Here is a 22,071-nt window from a genome sequence, read left to right as displayed (position 1 = left end):
AGCTGTCAGTACGATGCAAATTAAATGTGAAAAAAAAATACGTATACTCGATAATCTTACGATACACATTTACACTGTTAGAAACTGAATCTCTTTTTTTTTATTGACTGAAATGTGTAAATAAGAGATACAAACGGTATTCATATATTGTCACATAGAACACTGACCTCCACCAGTGCATCCCTTCTGTTCACCACATAGTGAATATTGAAGGCTTGTGAGTGCTGCTGTGTTCACAATTTTGTGCAGATGATTGAATGTGACCTAAAAGCGGACCTGTGTTTGCAGAAGGAGGCCGAGCACCTGCTAATATGGCTTCTATATACCTGAAGTGGCAACAAGATGTTTGGGGTGGTTTAAAAACTGCTTTACTGAAGGTCATGTCTGGCCACTTAGCCTCTCTCTGAAAAGCTTCAGATTGATTTTTTTTTTTTTTACCACAGTTATAAAATAAAACAGAATGGTAACACTAGATTAATCTGATGTGGTAGCACTGACACACATCTGAAGGCTCGTTGGAATCAGACAGGCTGCGAGCTGTGTTCCTTCAGACTGTCCTCTCTGTTCTGCTCCTGGGTTTTTCCATGGAGCAGCGGAGGGGGTGCTTCTCTTTAGAGACTGTGGATGAGACAAATTAAAAAAAAGAAGAAAAAAATAGAAGTGAATGCACAAAACACTGGACATTTGCAGTAACTGAAATGAAATCACGTTCGTGCTGCTGCAGCTAAAGCACGCCGAGCCTTTCGGTCCACCTCGGGCCGCTCTGGGCTTCAGAGTGCAGTATCAACCCAAACATTAAACACAGATAAACATGCTGAATAAACCCGGCTGATGGCAGCTGATTGCACGCAGACGTGTACTCATCTCTCATTAACCCTCTGGTGTCCCTGTCTCTGCTTTTTTTGGGGGGAATGATGGATGGGGAAGTATTTGTCCTTGTGTGTAATTAGGCAGCCAATTAACAGATCCAAGGTAGGGTTTTTTTTTTATTCTTCCCCTCACACACACAAATACACATTTGTATAATTCCTCACACAGTTTCTTTTCACATCCAGCACTGAGAGAGGGATGTGTTCTTGAGCTCAGGCATTACTACCGCTCTCTCTCTCTCTCTCTCTCTCTCCCTCTCCCTCTCTCACTCTCTCTGGCTTTGTCTGGCCTCCTTTTTCTTCATCCAGCTTTTAAATAAAGAGACAAGGGAGTAGTATTTAAAAAAACCTACCCAGGATTCCCTGTTGGGCCAGTTCTTCTTCTATAGAAATCAGCCGGTTGTATTTAAGCATCCTCTGAGCACCACTCAGACCTCCCAGTATGACATAGTCCAGGCCTAGACCTACAGCCTGAGGGAGAAGAAGAAGAAGAAGAGCAGCGGCACACTGAAACACAACCTGGTGATGAGGAGAGGCGGAGACATGGACACTGTCTCCACGGTTACACTGATGAGTTTACTGCTGGATTTAGTCAGTTGGTGAAACTGACAACAGGTAGGAGGAACACACTGTATCCAATCAGAGTTGTTTAAGAAGAGCGGCAGTTTGGAGGGGTGGAGGATGTGTGTGTGTGTCAAGTGGAAATAAAGACAGCAAAAACTTGTAGGCTGGATTACAAGGTTCTTCAGTTATTGGGTTCCCTGGTTTTATTGGTACACAGGAGTGATTATGTTCACGAACTATTAATTAGTCCAGGGGTGTCAAACACATTTTAGTTCAGAGGTCACATTCATTCAGTCTCATCTCAAGAGGGCCCTACCATTGAAATCATAACATAATAATCTATAAATAACCAAGAAAACATGCAAAAGAAAGCGAGAAACAAAGTGACAAAAACATGAGCTAAATGACAAAAGTCAGACAAAAAACAACAAAAACAAGTCAAAATATTACAAAAACAAGGAACAAAGTGACAAAAAATGAGACAAACTACACGAAACAGAACAAAAATGAGACAGAGACAAAAAAGTTACAAAGCAACAAAAACGAGACAAACGACAAAAGTCAGACAAAAAAAGTCCAAATATCAAAAAAATGAGAGAAAAAATGACATAAAAGAGAAACGACGCGAAACAAAACAAGAGACAAAAATTCAACAAAAAAATTACAAAGCAACAAAAACAAGACAAAACATGACAAAAGCGAGAAACAAAATGACCAAAAAAATCGACAAACATTGCAAGCGAGACAAAAAACGCAAGACAACAAAAACACTACACATGAACGAGTAAAGCAAAACACAGAGTGACAAAAATAAGACAAAAATCACAAGCGAGACCAAAACAAAAAAGAAAACAACAAAAACATGAGACAACAACAGTCAGACAAAAAAAGACAAAAAACAATAAAACAAGACAAAATATGACAAATAAGACACAAAATGGCAAACAATGAGCAATCCTCTATGATCAAAACAACTTGTCATGGTCTTGAAATTATTTTCAATTTGTAGTTTTACAAATTTTCTGTAAATTTTACAGTTTGAGGGCCGGATTGGACCCTCTGGAGGGCCGGTTTTGGCCCATGGGCCGCATGTTTGACACCCCTGAATTAGTCTGTTCATTTCTCAGATCTACAGAATTTATTTCCATATTACTTGTGAATCAGCTCAGATATTGAGTAGTATAATAGAACACACTTTTGGTTTACTTGATATAAACAATGAACTATCTATTCATATTTAGACAGTGTTCATTAATTTTTTAATTGCTGCATTGAGGCTTCTGGCTTTGTTGTGATGAAAGCACACAGTTACAAATGAAACTTTTCACAATGTCACTTCCCTACCTAAAATAGGTTTTAGATGGTTTGTGACTCTCAGTCAACACAAAACATCATTACACAGATATGTCCTGCTTTGGAATGAGGCAAATGAACAGACGAATAAAGAGATGATCTGAAAACACAGCACAAAAGAGATGAGATAAGACTTACGATATCGGACAAAGACTCTTCGTTGCAGGGTTCACTGCTCGTTGTTCCCATCAGCACTGAACCTGCAGATCAACAAGTGAAGACACACACAGTCTGATCACAATCCACCATAGAACCAGCAGGTCTTAATAATCTATTGAGACAGCATCTGTTCAGACGCTTCAGTAAGCATCAGCTGCTTCCTTATCAGCCGTTCATCAGAAGTTCACTACTTCATGCAGGTCTACAACACGCATTCTCCCTTCACCTCTGCTGAAACCTTCATGTCAACACTGTGAGCGGCCGCAGTATGTTTCTCCACCACCCCACGCTCCTCCTTATGTGCTGCATCTTGTGTGTGTTTGTTAAAGGGTCATTACTTCATACAACAAAATCCTTATTGCTCGTTGGCGTTTTTGATCAGAGCATTGGCTTTTTCAATAAATCTAGCTATACAGCAGGTTGTTATGCTGTAGTCAGTGCCATGTCAGACGATTCTCTCCCCTGTGTAGGGATGAAAGAAAAGGTTCACGTGAGCACTGCAACCCACACTTCAAAACGTCATGAGTTTGGCTTGGTTGTGAGCAAATACTAGGACGGAAACAAAGTATTTAATAATATTTTTGTGCTTGAAAGATGCAGCTAAAATTCCTCTTCCCCTTCCCCTTAGCTGACGTCATCCCAAATGATCTTCCAACAGGCAGACTTTACAAAGACAGAAAGATCGATTAGCAACTAAATATCAGTGAAAACACGGTAACAGCAGTAGTCGGAAGGTGTAAAGCAAGATATAGTATCGTAAATCAGATAGTGGACTATTTTCACAATGCAGCTCTGAAAAATGACAGGCAGTTGCTTGAGAATGAATGCATGTAGAGACTGCAGAAGATTAGCAGAAGAGGAGTATTCCAGCATGATAAAGATCCAAAGTGTTTTGTTATTTCCATTATTTTTATTAAATATAGTGCTGTTCTGTAACGATGGATTAGGTCATTAGACAGTGAAATAGCTATTTTAGAAAGGAGTCTATGGAGAAGATAGCTTTGTTCATTAGAGGCTTGTGGTTGAAACTTTCTACAACTTTGTTTCCAGGCTGCTCTGACATGGTGTTAAAGCAACTTGTTACATGCAGTTACAGTAAGATGGTAGATTTGAAAAGCAAGCTGCCTCCTTGAACTTCTAATGTCACTACAGACATCTGCAATGTCATTTTTTGAAAGCCAAACCTGTAATTCAAGATATCTGAATTACATTTTGAAAAGCAGAATTTCACTTTAAGATACAACATCTCAAACATTTTTCTGACGAAAGGACATTGTAGATATGTTGAATTGAGGAGAATTAAAGATATTTTGAGCAAGAATTATGACTAGTCAGACTTAAACTATAGGTTTTTGAAACTGGAATTTCCCTCACAGAAAAATCACGTGCACGTTCACATGTATATGCAGACAGACCCATGTGTACACGTGAAATTTAATGATTGCAAGCATGTTAAAATTACAAATGAAATATTGGAGCACATGTGTTTTTGGAACACAAGTCTGAAATCCATGTGTATTTTGATGTAAAACCAACTGGGGCTTGAATCCTGAACTTCTGATGAGTTACCCAGAGTGTTGAGCCACAGGACCAACAATTCCCATGCACAAGGGAAGACGCCAGTCACAACACATTATACTTGCAGGCAGCCACAGGAGAAAAGTGAATGCAAGCTTCACCCCTCCTTCAGTTAAGTTTCCCTGTCCTACCTTTGAACTGTTGCTTTTCTTTCGACATGTCTTCCACATGGGGTCTACATGGCACCACATGTTTCACATGTGCCCCACTATGTTTCAGCATGCGGTGACACGAAATTCATGTGCTTTTTCTGTAAGGGTACAACTAGAGAGAATTCAGCTCCAGATACCTGCACTTCACATTGTGGTTATCTGCAGCTGAGTTGTAGATTTGTGTAATTAGAAACCCCATGCACATGAACAGTAAAAGTGACTGAAGGAATGACACTGATGTCTGCTAAACATATCCAGTCAAGCTGTTAGAAGTTCAGATGGTTTGCCTTACACACTTGTTTCCTGACACCACCACCTGCTCCTGATTATGGTTTACGATTCAATTACGCTTTATTTCTTTTCTTTTTTTTTTTTTGTTCTTTTCTTTTTATGTATCCAAACACACAGGGTTTGTACAGGAATTGAGCAGTGATTCTAGATCTTCTTTTCTTCTTCACGTGTTACCTTTGTGCTTTGATGTGATGCAGATCAAGTCACTGACTGTTGTCTCATTGACGGGCTTTAAGATAAAACCTCTGACTCCTGGAAGGGGCGGGGCCTGTGACTTGTAGGTGATGTCAGAGATCAGCGAACATGTGTGTCCAGTCGCTTTACTCAGCCTTTCCCACTGGTCTGCATCCTGACAGAACACAAACACACAGACAAGAAACAAGGGTACTCATTAAAGCGAAGATAATACCGTTAAAATTATCATTTATAAGCATATACACAAATTAACATCACAGATACATAGAGTAAACAATGAAAAACATGTCTGATATAAAGCGTTAATGTTTAACTGCCCATTTCTGATAGAACATGACCTGTGACAGATGATCCTAGAACTGTCAGAAGGAGGACTGCTACGCCTGCATCTGTAACTATGGCAGCAAATGCCTTTAAGCTAGCCTGTTATATGCTGACTTCTCAGTGGATTAGCCCACTGTGAACTCCTGGTTGCAAGTGACTCTTTTCAGGTTGGTCCTTGTGTCATTTCTGACCTTCCCTGAAAATTTCATCTAAATCCGTTAGTCCGTTTTTGAGTAATGATGCTAACAGACACACAGACAGACAGACAAATGTATGCATCACATAACTCCACTGTTCCTTGGTGGAGTAATAATATGCACTGAACTTACCTCTCTTCTAAATGGATCGATTAGAGCCACCACTGCAGGGTATTTGCAGATGAGGGTTTGGTACATGTCCGCTAACTCATCTGGACTCTTCAGAACTCCTGTTGCAACCTCATATTTCCCTTTAGACTGAAAGATAAAGAAGAAGCAGAAAATAAACCCTCTCCACGGCTTGTTGTTTTTTTTTGTCCACTGTGGCTATCCCATATGTGCACTTAAATAGTCCCCTTTATCTGTGCTATCAACCAGACCTCTCAACACCGTGGCTAACAGGAAGTGTTTCACTATCTTTTGTCAACTTACATAATCCATTAGTTCATGAGCAGCACAGTTCACGGCTAAATGGATATCTGTTCCCAGGGTCAGTTCAAGATTACTGCAGGCTTCAGTGATCAGGTCCAGAGGCTGCTCGGGTCGCTCATAGCTCACAGTCGGCGCTCCGCTGTCGCACACAACGGCCTGCGGTGCCTTGGAGCAAACGGAAGGTCCACACTGTCAGCCACAGCTAGTAACATCAGCATATACTGATTTGGTCTTTGGATATGTCAGCTGAAAAGTAGCTTAGCCAAAGCTAAGCCTGAATAACAATAGATAAGTATATATTCACACTGTAGGTCTGAATGAGACAGTTGTCATTGCAAGGTTATCAGAAGCCAAGTGTGTTCCACTTACACTCTGCTAACCTTGGGTCCTGGCACTGATGGAGATGCTACTTTGACACGTACCACCTACCTAAACATTGTTGCAGACCACGTACACTCCTTCATGGCAAGAGTTTTCCACTTGCTGTTCACATTATGAATGCAAGTTCTAAGGGTCACTGCACGACGGAAAGGTATTTCTGTGTATATAGCAGAAATGCTGCAGAAAGGATTGAACAGTAAATAGGGAAAGTACTGAATGCTTTATTAAGCATTTCAACATACCTCCAGGACGGCATGCATTAATTTGAAGAATAGCCATGAAAATCGAATAGAAGTCGTCTTTTATGTATATCTCTTTTAGGAAAGCTCAATAACAGAAAAGGCTTTGAATTCTGCCTCCACCTTTTACCTTCTCTGCTCTCAGAAAGGCTGTGTGAACTCAATTCCTATTCTTACAATTAATAAATAGTAATGTCCCTCACCCCAGCTTTTGTTGAAGAGTTCACTATTCTCATCATCTCCTTCTGTAACTCAAGGGTCATTGTGATGATCTGTTGAAGAAGTTCACAGCTCAGTACATTTTATAAATGCTACAGTGAAAAAGGAAAAATCTGGAAGAACCATGGTGCCATACCAATATTATGCCACATCATAATAACAACAAAAGAAGCAAATGATTGTACACGAACTTAAACTGTGAACAAGTCTGTTCCAACTGTCAGCGTTAAGAAGTCGGCAAGAATAGAAAATGTAACTACTGCACAGAGATATGGCTGAACAGTGGTAATTACTTGTTTGACTCCTTGTCCCATTTTGGGGATCAGGATGACTTCCTTCAGTAAATTCAGTTTTCCCGGCGAAGTCTTCCCACAGCTCAGCAATGTTACCAAGGAGGCGGGGATGTGAAACTGTGTTGGAGCCTGAACAAAATATTTAAGACGTCATTGATTACAATGTAGAGTTTGCGTAAACGTGTGTTTGTGCCTGTGTGTCAAACCTCTCGGCCTGTCAGAGCTGCTATGTATTTGTAGAGAGGGATGCCCTGGATTTGTGCCCCAGTTTTGACCACAGCCAGAGACAGAGAGCCTATGGCCAAGCTCCCATGTAGAACTGGTTCTGACGGTTCTGCTGGGACGAATGGCTTCTCTGCCATGTTGCTCTTTTTGACTGAAATGTAAACAAAACATTTTTAAAAGTTACAAACTAGAGCACACAGCAGTATGACAGAGGAGTTAGAAGGAGAGGATTTTGGACTTAGGTGATGCGCTTCCAAAGAGGAACTAAAAATGAGCAGCAGTTTGACCCGCAGTAGCTCTTCTGTGGGATCACAATATGCAGTGTGCTGTGTGTTTGTCTGTGCTGACTCCTGTCCATGACTGAAAGCCCCTATGGTGGGCATGTGAGTGTCAGAACAGGGCTATGGAACAATGAATGGTGGCCTGGTCTGATGGATCACATTTTCATTTACACCATGGAGGCAACCTGGTACACAAGTGTCATTTATCTGGGGAAACGATGGCATAGGGGCGCACTACAGAGGCAGTGTGATGCTTTTGGAGGCACGAAGAGATCTACACAACATTATGTTGTACTTGATTGGTTGTATAGAATGTGTGTGCCACATTAGACATTTACATTCGAATCCATCTTCAGAACCATCTGCAACAGATGATTAACAAAAAACTTTATATGAAGTACAGTAAACTGAAACTAAATCTCGATCAGTGTTTGATGTTAGCACTATTTGCTCTTAAAACAGCACCAGCACACAGTGTACTTGCACACAATTTTTCAGGTATTTGGTGGATGACTGTTCGGCATCATGACTTGACATGATCCTTCTGTGGATACAGTGTGTATCAGCGACTTCCATCTGTTCAAGTAACCTCAGCCTGACCATGTCAACTTCACAGCACTGCGTGATTTGTTATGTATACAAATGCAAATCCTGTGTTTTATCAAGGAAACTATTCAAAGAATTCTTCTTCTGTATTTTCTGACAGATCGGTCTGTCAGAAAATACAGTACAAATACAATGACCCTTACAACTTACATTCACTCTCTCACAAGTCAAATACTGAACCCAGGATTTGGCTAGTGTAAGATGTTATAACTGGGGACACCGTCGTATTGGTACCAGTAGACGAGCCACTTAACTACCTTTATCAGCATTCTTCTTTTCTTTAGTCTGCATTGGTGTTGGAGAAGGAGCCACCACCTCAGGCTGACTGGGTGAACAACTGTTCTCCCTGTTCCGGGTCTTCTCTTCCAGGTAGCGAGCCATAAAGAAACTGCTGCGCATTTACAGAACACAAAATTAAAATTCAGTGCCGTGAAAACAAGACCCTCGAGATAAGGCTGATATTTAAACCAACCTCTTTGGGCTAAAACCTGTACTTTCATGCTGTTTGTTCCATCTTAATACAACTTGACGTAGTTTACTTGCGCACCCTGTCTTTCATTCAAGGAGATAAATACTCTCCCAATCACTGTGCATTGTGAGAAAGTAGACTGGTCTTTACTAGCAACAATAAGGGCACTGCACCTGTAATTTTAGTTCATTTGAGTTTACTAATGTTTGATTCGACATATCACATCTCTTCACATTTCCTTCCAGTGCTTTGCTCCCATATAACTGAAATAAATTACAAAGGTGTCACTGGATGAATTTAAACTTTAAGATGTGGATCTTTTTACAAATGTGTGGCTCAACAGGTTGAACAGAGGCTATAGTCTCTGATCCAGTGGTCATGAGTTACAATCCAGCTCACGGCCCTTTGCTGTAGGTCCCTCCCCTATTCTTCTCCCCACTTTCCTGTCTCTCTCTCTCTCACTGCTGTCCGATCAATAAATGCAAAAAAATACGCTTAAAGAAACAGAAATGTGTGGTTGTTACTGATATTGTTTCTATGCGTTAGCGTGTGACCATCTGTGTTTTGCTGTGAGCCTAATCAGGTCTCTGTTAAGACGTGTTGACATCAGTGACTAATATTAACTACAAGCCTTTCATTTCAAAGCTGTCGACATCATTTAGCTGTCAATTTAATCTCGCTCACTTCTTCTCAACAATGCAGCCTGCGTATACACAGCGTATGGTATGGATCTATGCAGTGCAAGATAAGTATGTTACCATCCTCTCCACCACAAAGCCATTCTGATGCACACAACTCGTTAAGCTTTCTATTGTGTCATAAGACATAATGCAAAAGCAGCCAGTAAGAGGCACTCAGTGCATCATGATGATATGATAGGCTGTGACGATAGGCAAACCAGAGCAAAGTATTAACCTCAACATGACTCCGCTCTAGGAGGTGAGCAATCGGTGACCTACATGTGACCCAGCTGGATTTTAATGCACAAAGATGGCACTACGTATTTATGTATTCTGTTTGTTTGTTTGTTTGTTTACCTTGCTGTTTAGAATGAAGTGGCATCAGTTTCAGATTGGTATGAACAGCTGTGAGGTAGAATAACTTGGGTCATGAACATTTCTACTGGGCATTTTAGTGAATTTGCATGAATGAGAAACATTGTGCATTTATTGTGCTTTTTCAAACCATAGTTAAGCTTGAAAGCACTTTATAAATGTGGGTCACTCAGCATATGTGGATAAATATGAAATGGCCTATACAATGATGATAAATAAAAAAGAAGTGCTCATCTCAATTTGATCTGTAAAGTATCTATAGAAGGAACAATCTAAGGTCTTTGAACCTTTTTATTTTCACTTCAGTCTACCTCCAGAGGTGTAACCCTTTGCATTACCTTGTAAAACACACACACTACCTGAGTATATGGTCAATTTCCGATTGGGCACAGGGGTTTTGGTCCTTCAGCATGCTGTTCAGAGGTTCATTGATCCACTGGACAGCAGTCACCACATGATCGACCCTCTCCTGACTCTTCGCTTTCCAGTCTAGGGAAGTCTCCATGGGTGCAGAGTGGCTGGAGACAGCAGCTGAGGACATACTCTGAACAACAAGAGAGAGGTAAAAGTTTAACAACAAGCTAGTTACTAACATACTGTTACAGTTTTTGAGTAACATGGTGATTGGTGTAAGGCCCCACCATTGTCATTTTATAGTTACTGTCCAAAAATAAATCTGGAGCTCAGAACATGACAAGTCAAATCATTTATCCATCAACTGCTCTACTAACACATTTATGTCTGTGTGCCCTGCAGCCAGCAGTGTGGTCATAGGGGGAGAACACGAGTTAATATCTGCTATCTTCAACTAATTACTCCCTATCTACATCGTCTCTGCTGAAAATGATTCCTAATTAGAAATAAAATCAGAGAAGGGCACCAAATCAAGATAATAGGACTCCTCCATCTAAGCATCATTTGAAGACTTTTAAGATCATTTCTTCATTACCGTTCTATTACAAGAAACTATGAGACAAGGCTTGTAACAAAGGGCCTGGGTCGTCATCTACACGGTCAACATTCAGTGTGCCTTGGACTATTTGGTCTTTGACTAATATGCTACTTCTTTATGAACAAAAGTTTACATACATTACATATACATTGCAGTTCAAAAGTTTGGGGTCACCCGGACATTTTCATGTTTTCCATGAAAACTACCCTATCACAATTACACAAGGGTTTTCTAATCATCAATTAGCCTTTCAACTTTATAGGTTAACACAATGTAGCATTAGAACACAAGAGTGATGGTTGCTGGAAATGTTCCTCTGTACCCCTATGTAGATATTCCATTAAAAATCAGCCACATTAACATTGTCTAAACTGTATTTCTGATTCATTTAATGATATCTACGTTGAAAAAAATGCTTTTCTTTCAGAAATAAGGACATTTCTAAGTGGCCACAAACTTTTGAATGGTCGTGTGTGTCATGGGCGTCTTGAGTTTCCAATGACTGTTACAGCTCTTACATTTCCATGATGGAATGGCATGTGACACACGTGTCTTTGCTACAATTATCAGCCATGCATTTTGGTTCTTTCATAGATTTATTATAGGTCCTCTGGGCATGTAAAGTTTTCTTCACAACTGTATATCAAAACTGCCATTTTTATGGAGATGATGAATCTGATGAGATGATCAGATTTACCTGACATTCCATTCTAGTGCTATCACGTTATGACTTTTTTTTAAGATAAACTCACATAATTTCTTATTCTGGGTTCGGACTCTCTAGTAAGTCAGGTTTCTGTGTCGTCCAGCATAAAGCTCCATTGTAAAAATCTTGGTGTCATATTTGACAACAACATAATTTTGATTGCGATGTGATTTTTATTGTCAAATCCTAAATCCTTAATCATCTATCTGTGGCTTTGAGGAGCAGTGCCTGACAATGACAACGCAGCACTAAGAACACTATTCAGCAAAAGCGTTGATGCATGCCTACTGGTGAGACACGCAAGGTGTGGGCCCTCTGTGACCTCACCATGACCTCGATTTATGGTGTCACATCTCATCTTTGTGGCTTTTGTGATACTGTAAAAAACTGAAATGGTAAGGGTCATGGGACATGGTCTGTTTTCTGATTGCTACCTTCTATTCTTTGTTTTTGCCGCCAGCTGCCTCCTGCTGGTTTAAAGAGGCCCCTCACTGTCACTTCAACTTATTCCTTTGTTAAATCTTCATATGCTCAATCTTTACACTGAATGCATACACAGCATAATGTGGCAAAAATGTGCAATACACAATAATATGATTTGCAATAAGAAAATGCATATTAGCCATGCTAACACTGCTAACCCCAAATGCTGAATAATCCATCCACCCATCATCTATACACCACGTAATCCTCTGTAGGATTATCGGGGGACTGTTGATTTTTAAAAGGCAACATGTGTGGTGACTATAGACAAAATGTGACTAATAGATTTTACCTTTTCTTTGTTGCAGACGATACAGAAGACCTCTGCCTCAATGGAAAGTTGACCGCTTGCATCATAAACCTCCCTTCCCTTCAGTCTGCTGATCCTTGGTGGTGCAGAGAGGTTTGTAAAGTAATCTGCCTGAGGGGACAGTTCATAGTTAAAAATCTTATATTTTGATTTTCTTCTCTGAGCCACAGAGTCATCATTCAAGACTTGTTTCAGAACTCCTTTGTACAGTTACATTCAAGGACAATGAACAAGAAGTATTTTGTTCAGCTTTTCATCCAGCAAGGACGCTCAAATATGCAGTATTTAATCCATTTTTTTAAATTATAAAAGCCATTGTCTTTTGTCAGATGCATAAGGATCAGAGATTTATAATACTGATTAGTGACATCACCTAGTGACAATCATTCTGCCGAGTTTGCGTAAAACATTAAAGTTGTGGCAAAATTAGAGCTGATGTTTTTTCATAGCGGACGGATTATCATTTGATAGCACAAAAATTACAGATGGAACAAAAAATGTTTTAAAATGCTGTATTCCATTTAGGGATATTGTGCATGAAGTCTCACTGGCATGGCTATAATAAAGCTATTAAGTGAACCGAGCCATTATCCATGTCATTAATTACACCCAGTCAACACATCTATTTTAAAACAGGTCTGTTGGAGTTAAGCTTACATTACACACAAACTGCTGCTCAGTTTCTCTGCTTCACCTCCCTCTCTTTTACCTTGCTTCCTTAAAGATAACAGGTGATGGCGAGGGAGGAAAAGAAAGGAAAGGGGACACTTCTTTTCTTTGGTCTTCGACGAGCCTATGCCTATTCTGCAACTGTTTCAGAACCAGGTAGCCAGCAAGTTGGTGGACAGTTTATGTTCAGTGGCCTGGTGGAGACCATTACTCACAGTGAGGGGGAACAATGAGTCCATGTAGGCCAAGTAGTCATTTTTTTTGGGTCGCTCCTTCTTACAGTTTGCTTATTCAAGAAAGACTGCCACGTAGAAGTACAAGGGGACTCACAGACAGTCTAACTTTTTTGTTAACTGTTGTCAAAATTTGTAAGTTCATTACCATTTAAATGATATAAGTACATGTAAGACACTTATGTCAAAAATGTCCTTGATCTGCTCAGAACATCCACCTAGTTGAGACATCACCCAGAGTCCATTCTGGTTCTAGTTTCTTTTGACTGCAGGTTTTGGGTCAGTATTGCATTGTTCAGCAGTTTGTGCCACATGTTTCCTCTTGAAAGTAGGTGTAAACTGAATCATAATTATATACGCTTTAGCTGATGAAAGCACTGACTGATTCTTTACTTACATGTACAAACGGATGTATTTCTATACTGTATATGTGCTTTACATTGACAGTAATACCAAATCTTTGAATGGCTACAAAATAATTTTCTGGCTGTTTGTGGTTGAATAGGGGGTTGGCAGCACAGGTAAAGTCCAGCCACCTCTGTTCTCCAGCCCTGCTGCCACCTTTGGTTTGATTTGGGGAAAAAAGGGCAAAACTCGGGAAATTGTAAGAACCAGTTAACACTTTCTACAAAAAAGTAAACAATGATTCAGGAAGCTTATTCAGACAAACAACCACTTTCCAAGTTATTTCAAGCATCAAATGCTAACTATTTTTCATAGAAACTAAGAGAAAATGCAAATGAAAGCTCATACGAAGGTACAGGATGAGAAGACAGTTGAGACAGTTGTCCATCTATTAGTGGCAGCCTACTAGGAAAGTTACCAGGTAACCTACCAGGCAAACTACCAGGCAAAGTACCAGGTAATCTATCAGCTAAACTACCAGATAACGTACCTGGTAATTATCTGATGACAACCAGGTAAGCTACCAAATAACTACAAGAGAATCTACCAGATAACCTGCCAAATAATTACCAAGTAACCTACCAGGTAACTACCAGATAACTACCAGCTAACCTACCAGGTAGCCGTACAGGTCTTGGGGCTGCAGCAGCAGCAGTTGGCCCAGAGCTCTCTCTATCTCCTGCGGGACTCGGTTCACTCGATAAAACTCAGCAGCAGCCTTTTTCATTTCGTACAAGTCCTGTTCCTCTTTGGACTGACGGCTGACGGATCCTTGAGAAGACATTGTTCGGGTGTCGTCGCCGTCCCTGTAGTTTTAGTGTTGTCTGTTACCGTGGAAACGGCGCATTCAGGTGACAGCGGGAGATCGGGAAATCAAAGTGACGTTGCGCGTCGCGTCCAGCGTCCCGCTTTCTTTTCTTCCCGTGAAAGTGTCATCTAATAAATTAGAGCTGTAGGAAGAAGCATCGGAAATGAGCTCTGCGTCTATCTGCGGCGTTCATGTACGGAGCCTGACGGTGGAGCTGCGGAATGTTCTTTGGGCCATTTACTGTTCTGTAAAGCACCGTAAAAATAAACGATGAAATCATGTTCATCATGTTTGTCAAGATGATCTGCAACACTGCTGTGTGCTTTAAAATGTAAATGTGAATTCTAGTGAGCCAGTGGCTATAAACAGAGTTTAAAGCGTGATATGGTCAAGACTTTGGTGTGTAAACTGAGTGCACAAGGTCAAGGACTAGTTGTCTGTTCAATAGCAGTGTATGGAGCCTCTAAGGTTATCTCTCTGTGTTACACTGACCCTCATTTAGAAAGATATTGACCCAATACCAAACCAAAGCTGTGCAGTTTTGTTTGGCAACAATACAGTTTCATGCTCACCATAAACCTGATGAACCAGTTCATTTTCCAAAGTATGTCTGCTTTCCCTGAAATCCAATTAGCCAGTCTTATAATAATCAGTTTGTGATAATAGCAATCCACATCAACTAACACAGTAATACCAGTCTGTCTACACTGAGTGTCCTCACCTATTTCAAGGAAATTCAAGATTCAAGACCTTTATTTGTCACAAACATGATTACACACAGTCGACACATCCTCACTTTGCCATGACTGTTTTAAAATAAACAATATTTCAAGAATATTCAACCCTCAAGATGATGTAGTGATCTACTACAACGACTTTGACAAATGAGCAACTCTTTTGTGCATAATGTCAGGACAGAGAAAACAGCAATATGGTGCTTCTTCAGTCCTTTGGTGATCCCTGCTTCTCCTTCTCAACACTGCAGCTCAACATTAGCTGCAGACTTCTCGCTGAAGCAGAGAGGATGGCAGCCTACTGCTGTTTAACAATGAAAGAATGCCTTCTGGCATGCTCACATATCACTCAGCAACAATATAAGAATGTTTCTTGCAGGCAGAGTCACTGGGGAAAAAGTTCCCTTGAAAAAATATAATGTATGAGATGTATGCATCCGGGTGTATCTGTGATCTATCCATTTATGTTTTTAAATGTCTGCCTCAGGCGTAAAACCTGAGCCAAGCAGAACTGAAAATGGACTGAGTAAAGAATTCCAGGGTGAGCACTTCCTTTTTTGTGTGAGGCTACACATTGTATTATATTGAGATTGTAAACTGTGAAATTCTTGTGTAAGCTTGGGACATGAGGACAGTATGTTGACTAATTGTGAAGGGAGCTTTCATTTAGAACAGGAAACACATGGTGAGACAACATATTTTGTGTCTATAGATATATTTAACCCTTAGATGCACGAGTGATTGGACCCTGCACTCTTCTATAGGTGGATCAAAAATTACCCGCATAAGAATCAGTGTGTTTTTATGACATTTTTCTCATTGTTCAATTGTTCAAAAGTCTGTCAATTCTCTATTTTTAATGAAAAATATATGTATTCACTTACATCAGCCTGGCTTCCCTAAAAAGTAGCTTCACATTTAACACATTGCCCAACCGCAGTAGATCCGAGGAACTTGAATTCAAATATCAGTACAGCCTATAAGTATTGATGATCAGAGCCCACTGATAGTCCAGGATGGATCTCTCACACACAGCACAGCTCATCCTCCCCATAGCAACGTTATCTGAAGGCCTTAACCCCGAGCTGCGCCCAGTGTCAACTTATTACAGCCTGTGAATTGCTCTCACAAACATCCAATCTCACCGCTGACACCCACAAGGCCGCAGGATTCCTAACGTTACAAGTATTTGTCAACAAAAATAGAGCAAATGAAAGGACATGCTCACAATAGCTGGAGAAAGCTACGTTCAGAAAATCTTCTTTGTCATTCAAGTAGCACAGACTTTATTTTGAAAGGGCAGGCACAAGTATAATTATAATAATAACAATAATGGAATTGAAGTAATAAAAATAAAATAAAATAGTCAATAAAAAGCCACCAAAGACATGCAAATTACAAGTACAATGCAACATTAGCAATACATTACACAGTTGTATAGAAATATCCTCCCACCTCCTGACCTTCATTCACCGATCTTTGCTGTGAAAACACATAAGCTGAACCCTTGACCTGTTTGTGACCTTAATCACCCGACGGTGGCCATTAAACGAAGCGACTCCAGACCTTCAGATCCTGCTGCAGAGATAATGGACAATGCTCTTCAACACTGAGGAGGCTTTTATTGTTTCAGCTCGCTTCTGCTTCTCATGCTCAGTCACAGTTGTGTGGAGAATAAATTAGGTTCAACCCAGGACCCTTTCATCCAGAGGTGTCAAACATATGGCCCGTGGGCCAAAACAAGCCCGCCACAGGGTCCAATCCAGCCCACTTTGGAAAGCGCAAAAAAACTACAGAGAAGACATTAACAGCACATTATAAATTTGTCCTCTGGCGTGTTTTTTTGATCATAAAGTAAAATTCTTTGTTCAGTTCCACGTACTTGTGACTAAATGTTTTGTGTCTTTGTGATCTGTGAGCTGTAATGTGAAAATGATCAAACTGAAACTGAACTTTTTTAAAAATTATTTTTCTTCAGAAGTTTCAGGTTGTTCATAATATTCAGCAATGCCTTTTCTTTTGTTTTCTGCTGCCACTTGCACAGTTTTTATGCGTTGTTTTTGTAAAGATTTCTATTTACATCTTTAACTCCACTATTTAGTTATTTTTTTCATTTTAAGCATATTATCTTATATGTTTAAAAGGGAGAAAATCATCCAGGATGTCATTGTACACTGTGTATAATGACAGCAACGCCTATCTTATCTCTTCTTATCTTATCTTAAAAGTTCATTAAATGTGATACACTAAGCCAGTATTTATGTCATTCTGAGTTAAGCTAATCCCAAACATCAAATATACTTTTTTTGTTTCATTGTTTTTGACTTTTCAAGTTCAGATCATTAAACAGTCAGTAAAATTTTATTAATGTCAACTTAATTCTACTGTATAGTTTTTAGTCAAAAGTTTTAAAAACTCAAAAGTCTTCATTTAAACTTTTTAGGAGCCATGTATTTTCTATTAAAGCTTGTTATATAAGTCATTGTTTTTAAATATCTTGACTTAATTTTAATTTTAATTTTTTTTTTTCCAGTTTGCACTTCTTTTGCACTAAAACAAAGGGAAGCATTTGGAAACATTAGGAGTTGTGCTTATTTATAGGTTCATATGCTGTGATTTCACTGGTTCGGCCCACTTGAGGTTAAACTGAACGTGGCCCCTGAACTAAAATGAGTTTGACACTCTTGCTTTAATCTCTCCATTTTTACCCTCGTTAAAATGAAAATTCTCTATTTACACGCTGCAGAGGGCGTGTATTTTTTTTGGGAAAAAACAAAGCATATTGGCTTGAACAACGAAGAAAAAGCAGGATTTCTTCTGTTAGCTGTTCTCATGCATCCTGTGCTGATGCCTGGTTATTGTTCATCCAGCCGGCCTCAGTGAACAGTGGAGCTGCTCACATCTCCTCCTGCGGCCAGAGGTGAGTCTGAGCTCCGTGAAGACAGAGCAGCTCGGATCTGTTCCCCGTAAATAAGGAAGGATCAGTGAGTCAAGAGCTCCTTCATGGAGGCAGAATGAGGTTTACAGATGAACTCTGCAGGTTGGAAACATAAAAGCGCACCTGGCGCTGCCTCTTCCAGCACAACCTGCTGTCTGCTCATCCACAAGTTACTCCACAGTTTACACTCCCAACTTCTGACATTTTTTTAATTAACACTCTGGCGTTTAATTATTTTTTCCCCAGTGTGATATTGTATAGTAATATTATACGGAATTAGAGTAAAAACAATATATACTTTTCATGCATAGAGGTCACTATATATATATATATATATATATATATATATATATATATATATATATATATATATATATATATATAAAGTTTGGACACACCTTCTCATTCGGTGCTTTTTATTTATTTATATTCTTTTCTATATTGTAGATCAATACTGAAGTTTAACTTTTTTTTTGTTTACAACATAATTCCATATGCATTCTTTTATGGTCTTTAATATTGATCTGCAGTGTATAAAATAATTAGATAAAAACCACTGAATGAGAAGGCGTGTCAAAACTTTTGAGTGGTAGTTTATAGGCTATATATAGAGATTATTATTATTTAAACAGTGTAAATATGCAAGGCACGGACTGGTGAGGCGTTGCTTTATTTGCAAGCTGCACTTTCTTAATTTTAAATATCCTTCTCTCGGTATTTTTAAAAATTATTTATTTATTTTACTTTATCTGAAATAAATTGCACGTGACTGAATGTTTTGTGGAACTCAGCAACACTCGGCCTCAACATAATTAGAGACAAAATACTTGGAGAAAACTGAGCGGTGGCCTGCTGGTCGTGGCCCTCCGGTAGGCTACGAACACCGGAACAAATAAATATAACACCGGAATAAATACGCAGGCTGTACGGAGCCTGGTTGAGGGCCGAGGTGAATCGCTGGCCCCGGGCCGCTCATGAGGCCCCTCCGGCAGCCTCGGGGCGTCTGGTGGCTCCAGGGCGGCCGACGATGAGCGCACGGTCCGCGGCCACACAGCCGCTCTGAGCCCCGGTACCTCCGCTCGGTGTTTCTCCCAGCGTGGCCCACATCGGCGTGGAGATGACTTCTTGTGGAAATCCTATCTAAATGTATGTACCAAGAGAAATATAAAATCATTTGAACATGTGTGTGTTGACAGAGCTGTGTACACATTCAGTCACCAACTGTTTCACCAAGACACCAGCTTAATGGAAATGTTCCTTTTTTCACTCAAAACCTACTGACAGAATTCCTCTGACAATGGACTCAATATTTGCTCTTCAAATTCCATTACAAAATAATTACTCTAATTCAAATTTTCTTTTTAAATAAGGGTTGTTTAGTTTGATAAAAATTCAGATTTACACTCCTAGAGACAACAGCAAAGACAAGAATGATGACAGACATTTTTTTTTTAACTGAAGCTGTTAAATAAATACATTTTAACCTTGCATTTACATGTGCATTACCATTACTGTAGGTGAGCTCAGGTCACGCTCATAGTTACTGCCGCCACCACCTGGATGCAGAGGAGAAGAACTGTCCCTTTGTCATCTGGATCTGGAGCTCTTTTTCCACACAGAAAACACACTTTATTCCCATGCATCCTACATATCAGAGGCCTTCCCTAGCAGGCCTGCAGAGACAGTTTAAAACCAAATCTGAAGCAACCCCTCAAAAGAGAGTAAAACCCATTCAGGCCTGTCAAAAAGAGACACATTTTAAGACGCTAAATCCTAACAAGGTGCAGCTTTCAGCCAATGAAGCCAATCCCCAGCCTCCTCCTGGACACTCTCATCTCACATCTGAGGCAATAATAGGCCCATCATTCCGTTCTCTCTTTTTTTTTTCTTTCCTCCAGAGACCAAAGGATGGTAGGCTGCAACAGCAGGGTGCCGGGAGGCTTTAAAAAAAATGCAGCAGCTGCCAAGAAAATGATTAACGTGTGATGACCAGTTTGGTCTGAGTGACACAAACAACATATGAAATTGGGCTGCAGGAGAAGTATCTACAAGTAATTTGTCAAGAACTCTGGATGTCTTTTTTAATGTGCTGGTGCCCATTGTGGGGGTCCGATAGGAGTCCTTGAGGGAGTTGCGGGGATTCTCGCAGGGGCTTTGTTGGGTCCCCTAGCAAGGCAGAGAATAGTTTAATTTCACTGTCCTCTTCTTTTGTCGGAGGCTTAGAGATTGGTCCAAGTTTCCTGAGAAAAAAAAAGTATTATATTGATATAGATGGTAAAATTGTGAAATTCTTGGGGCACAAGGACAGTGTGTTGATCAGCTGTGAAGGAAGCTTTCATTTAAAACAGGAAACACATGTTTTCTGACTATAAATATATTTAACCCTTAGATGATGAGTGATTGGACCCTACAACTCTTCTATGGGTCAAAAATGAACCGTATAAGAGTCAGTGTGTTTTTATGCCATTATTGTCATTTTGGTTCAGAATGATCCTTTGTATTATTGTTTTTATTACATTTTGGCCCACACAAGAATGATTTCATGTTTGAAATATGTTTATTTTTCATTTTATGACAGATTTTGAACATTTTGACAAGTGGAAAAAGAAGAATATGACACAGAGCAGCATTAGAAGAATGTCAACATCCATTTCGTGGACATTTTTCCGCTCTTTTCCTTCAGCTTTTGCTGCTCTCCGTCCCTCCAAGTCTGTGTACTGCATCACCTCTTGCATGATGTTATCAGTGATAAAGAGCTTGGGGTAGTCATACAAATATTACAGTTTCTTCAAAAGTATAAAAGGTAGCTTAAAAATTCGAATGGAATGACATCAAATTCATGTTTTTGGAGGAATAGCTGGAAAATGAAGCAAAGATGTTGCAAGAAAACAACCTCACCGGGTCATTTTGACCGATTTATACATCTAAGGATTAAGATACAATTCAATTAATATTCTGAGGGCTAAGTTCAGCATCCCTCCTGTTGGCCGAGTTCAAAATAAATAAACTGACCAGCAGATTACACTGACAAATACAAAGCAGGCAAATATAAAATGTGCATGGGTTGAAGTAAATTTTAGTGGATTTTTAGTACATAAATACCAAAGCTGTAAATTAGGGCTTAGGAATATGTTGCAGAAAAATTCACTCACATGAAATAGCTCTCTTGCTTCCTATCTACATAAAGACTATAGAAGGGCTAGTATTTAAAGGCACATGGCTGCACAGTGTTTCCATCCACCTCCTCCTCTGCTGATCACCTGTTGCTATTTCAGTCCGGCCATTCATGGCTGCTAGACGCCTCATCGCACAGCGCTGAAAGTAATAGTGTCTGTTTATGTCAACATGCATGGCTCATTCAAACGAATTCCCATTTTAATTGCCCGAGCAGTGACGTTAAACAGCTTGCACGGGGTCTCCACAGGTCACGTGAATAAAAGTAGCCTCTGGCCTAATTAGCGCATCTTTTTCTCCGGTCTAAAAGCAGGGGGCGAATGCAGCTCTCCGCATGGTCACCATCTCTAATTGCGACTAATTAAAAAGCCCTAGTCATGTTTTCAAACTTTCAAACAGGTGTGGTTTGAATAGGGGCTTTGGTGGGCTTTAAAAGTCTGCTATCTGGGGAAGAATCACTTGTGGTGGTGATGCAGAGAGCGCACAGGTTGCCACAGACTTGCTGCTGATTTGCCCGTTTTGTGGTTCTGGAGACACAGAATTGTACTGACGAGCCTCTGAATTAACCAGGAAAACAAAAGCAGTGATTCATATAGATCAAAAATAGCCATTACAGGCAAAACTTGCATCTTTATTCAAATATTTGTGTATGATTTTTTTCTACTTAAACCGTGTTCTTCTTGTCATCCTCGTCAGTCTGACGCTACCACCTACACCCAAAATGTCCCGTTTTTTTTCACTAGCTAAGAATATCAGCCCTGCTTCAGAAGCAGTGCC

At 39.9% G+C, this 22,071-nt stretch overlaps 1 protein-coding gene across 3 annotated transcripts; it reads right to left on the bottom strand.

The window, feature by feature from the left end:
* Positions 1-81: 81 nt before the first annotated feature.
* On the bottom strand, positions 82-14,604 carry eno4 (enolase 4). 3 transcript variants are annotated; one of them, XM_051959801.1, is made up of 13 exons: positions 14,257-14,604; positions 12,316-12,444; positions 10,242-10,426; positions 8,616-8,746; positions 7,453-7,622; positions 7,247-7,375; positions 6,938-7,006; positions 6,115-6,279; positions 5,815-5,940; positions 5,141-5,315; positions 2,925-2,986; positions 1,223-1,340; positions 82-618 (listed from the first exon to the last, which is right to left on the bottom strand). In XM_051959801.1, the coding sequence occupies exons 1-13, from the start codon at positions 14,422-14,424 to the stop codon at positions 548-550; spliced, it is 1,698 nt and encodes a 565-aa protein (XP_051815761.1). In that variant the 5' UTR covers positions 14,425-14,604; the 3' UTR covers positions 82-547. The 3 variants fall into 3 exon arrangements, with proteins under 3 accessions (XP_051815761.1, XP_022050025.2, XP_022050026.2); XM_022194333.2 differs by having other exon boundaries at positions 8,616-8,749; positions 14,257-14,601; XM_022194334.2 differs by lacking the exon at positions 6,938-7,006 and having other exon boundaries at positions 8,616-8,749; positions 14,257-14,601.
* Positions 14,605-22,071: the final 7,467 nt, after the last annotated feature.

This window comes from Acanthochromis polyacanthus, chromosome 15, assembly GCF_021347895.1.
Source record: "Acanthochromis polyacanthus isolate Apoly-LR-REF ecotype Palm Island chromosome 15, KAUST_Apoly_ChrSc, whole genome shotgun sequence".
In the NCBI taxonomy this organism is placed as follows: domain Eukaryota; kingdom Metazoa; phylum Chordata; class Actinopteri; family Pomacentridae; genus Acanthochromis; species Acanthochromis polyacanthus.
This window is presented reverse-complemented; position numbering and strand designations above follow the sequence as displayed.

Coding starts and splice junctions, on each gene's coding strand:
- eno4 (XM_022194333.2), bottom strand. CDS start 14,424: ATGTCTTCTCAAGGATCCGTCAGCCGTCAGTCCAAAGAGGAACAGGAC. Junction 10,427..12,315: donor TCGTCTGCAACAAAGAAAAG/GTAAAATCTATT, acceptor CTTGTTGTTCAG/AGTATGTCCTCAGCTGCTGT. Junction 1,341..2,924: donor AAGAGTCTTTGTCCGATATC/GTAAGTCTTATC, acceptor CTTCTCCCTCAG/GCTGTAGGTCTAGGCCTGGA.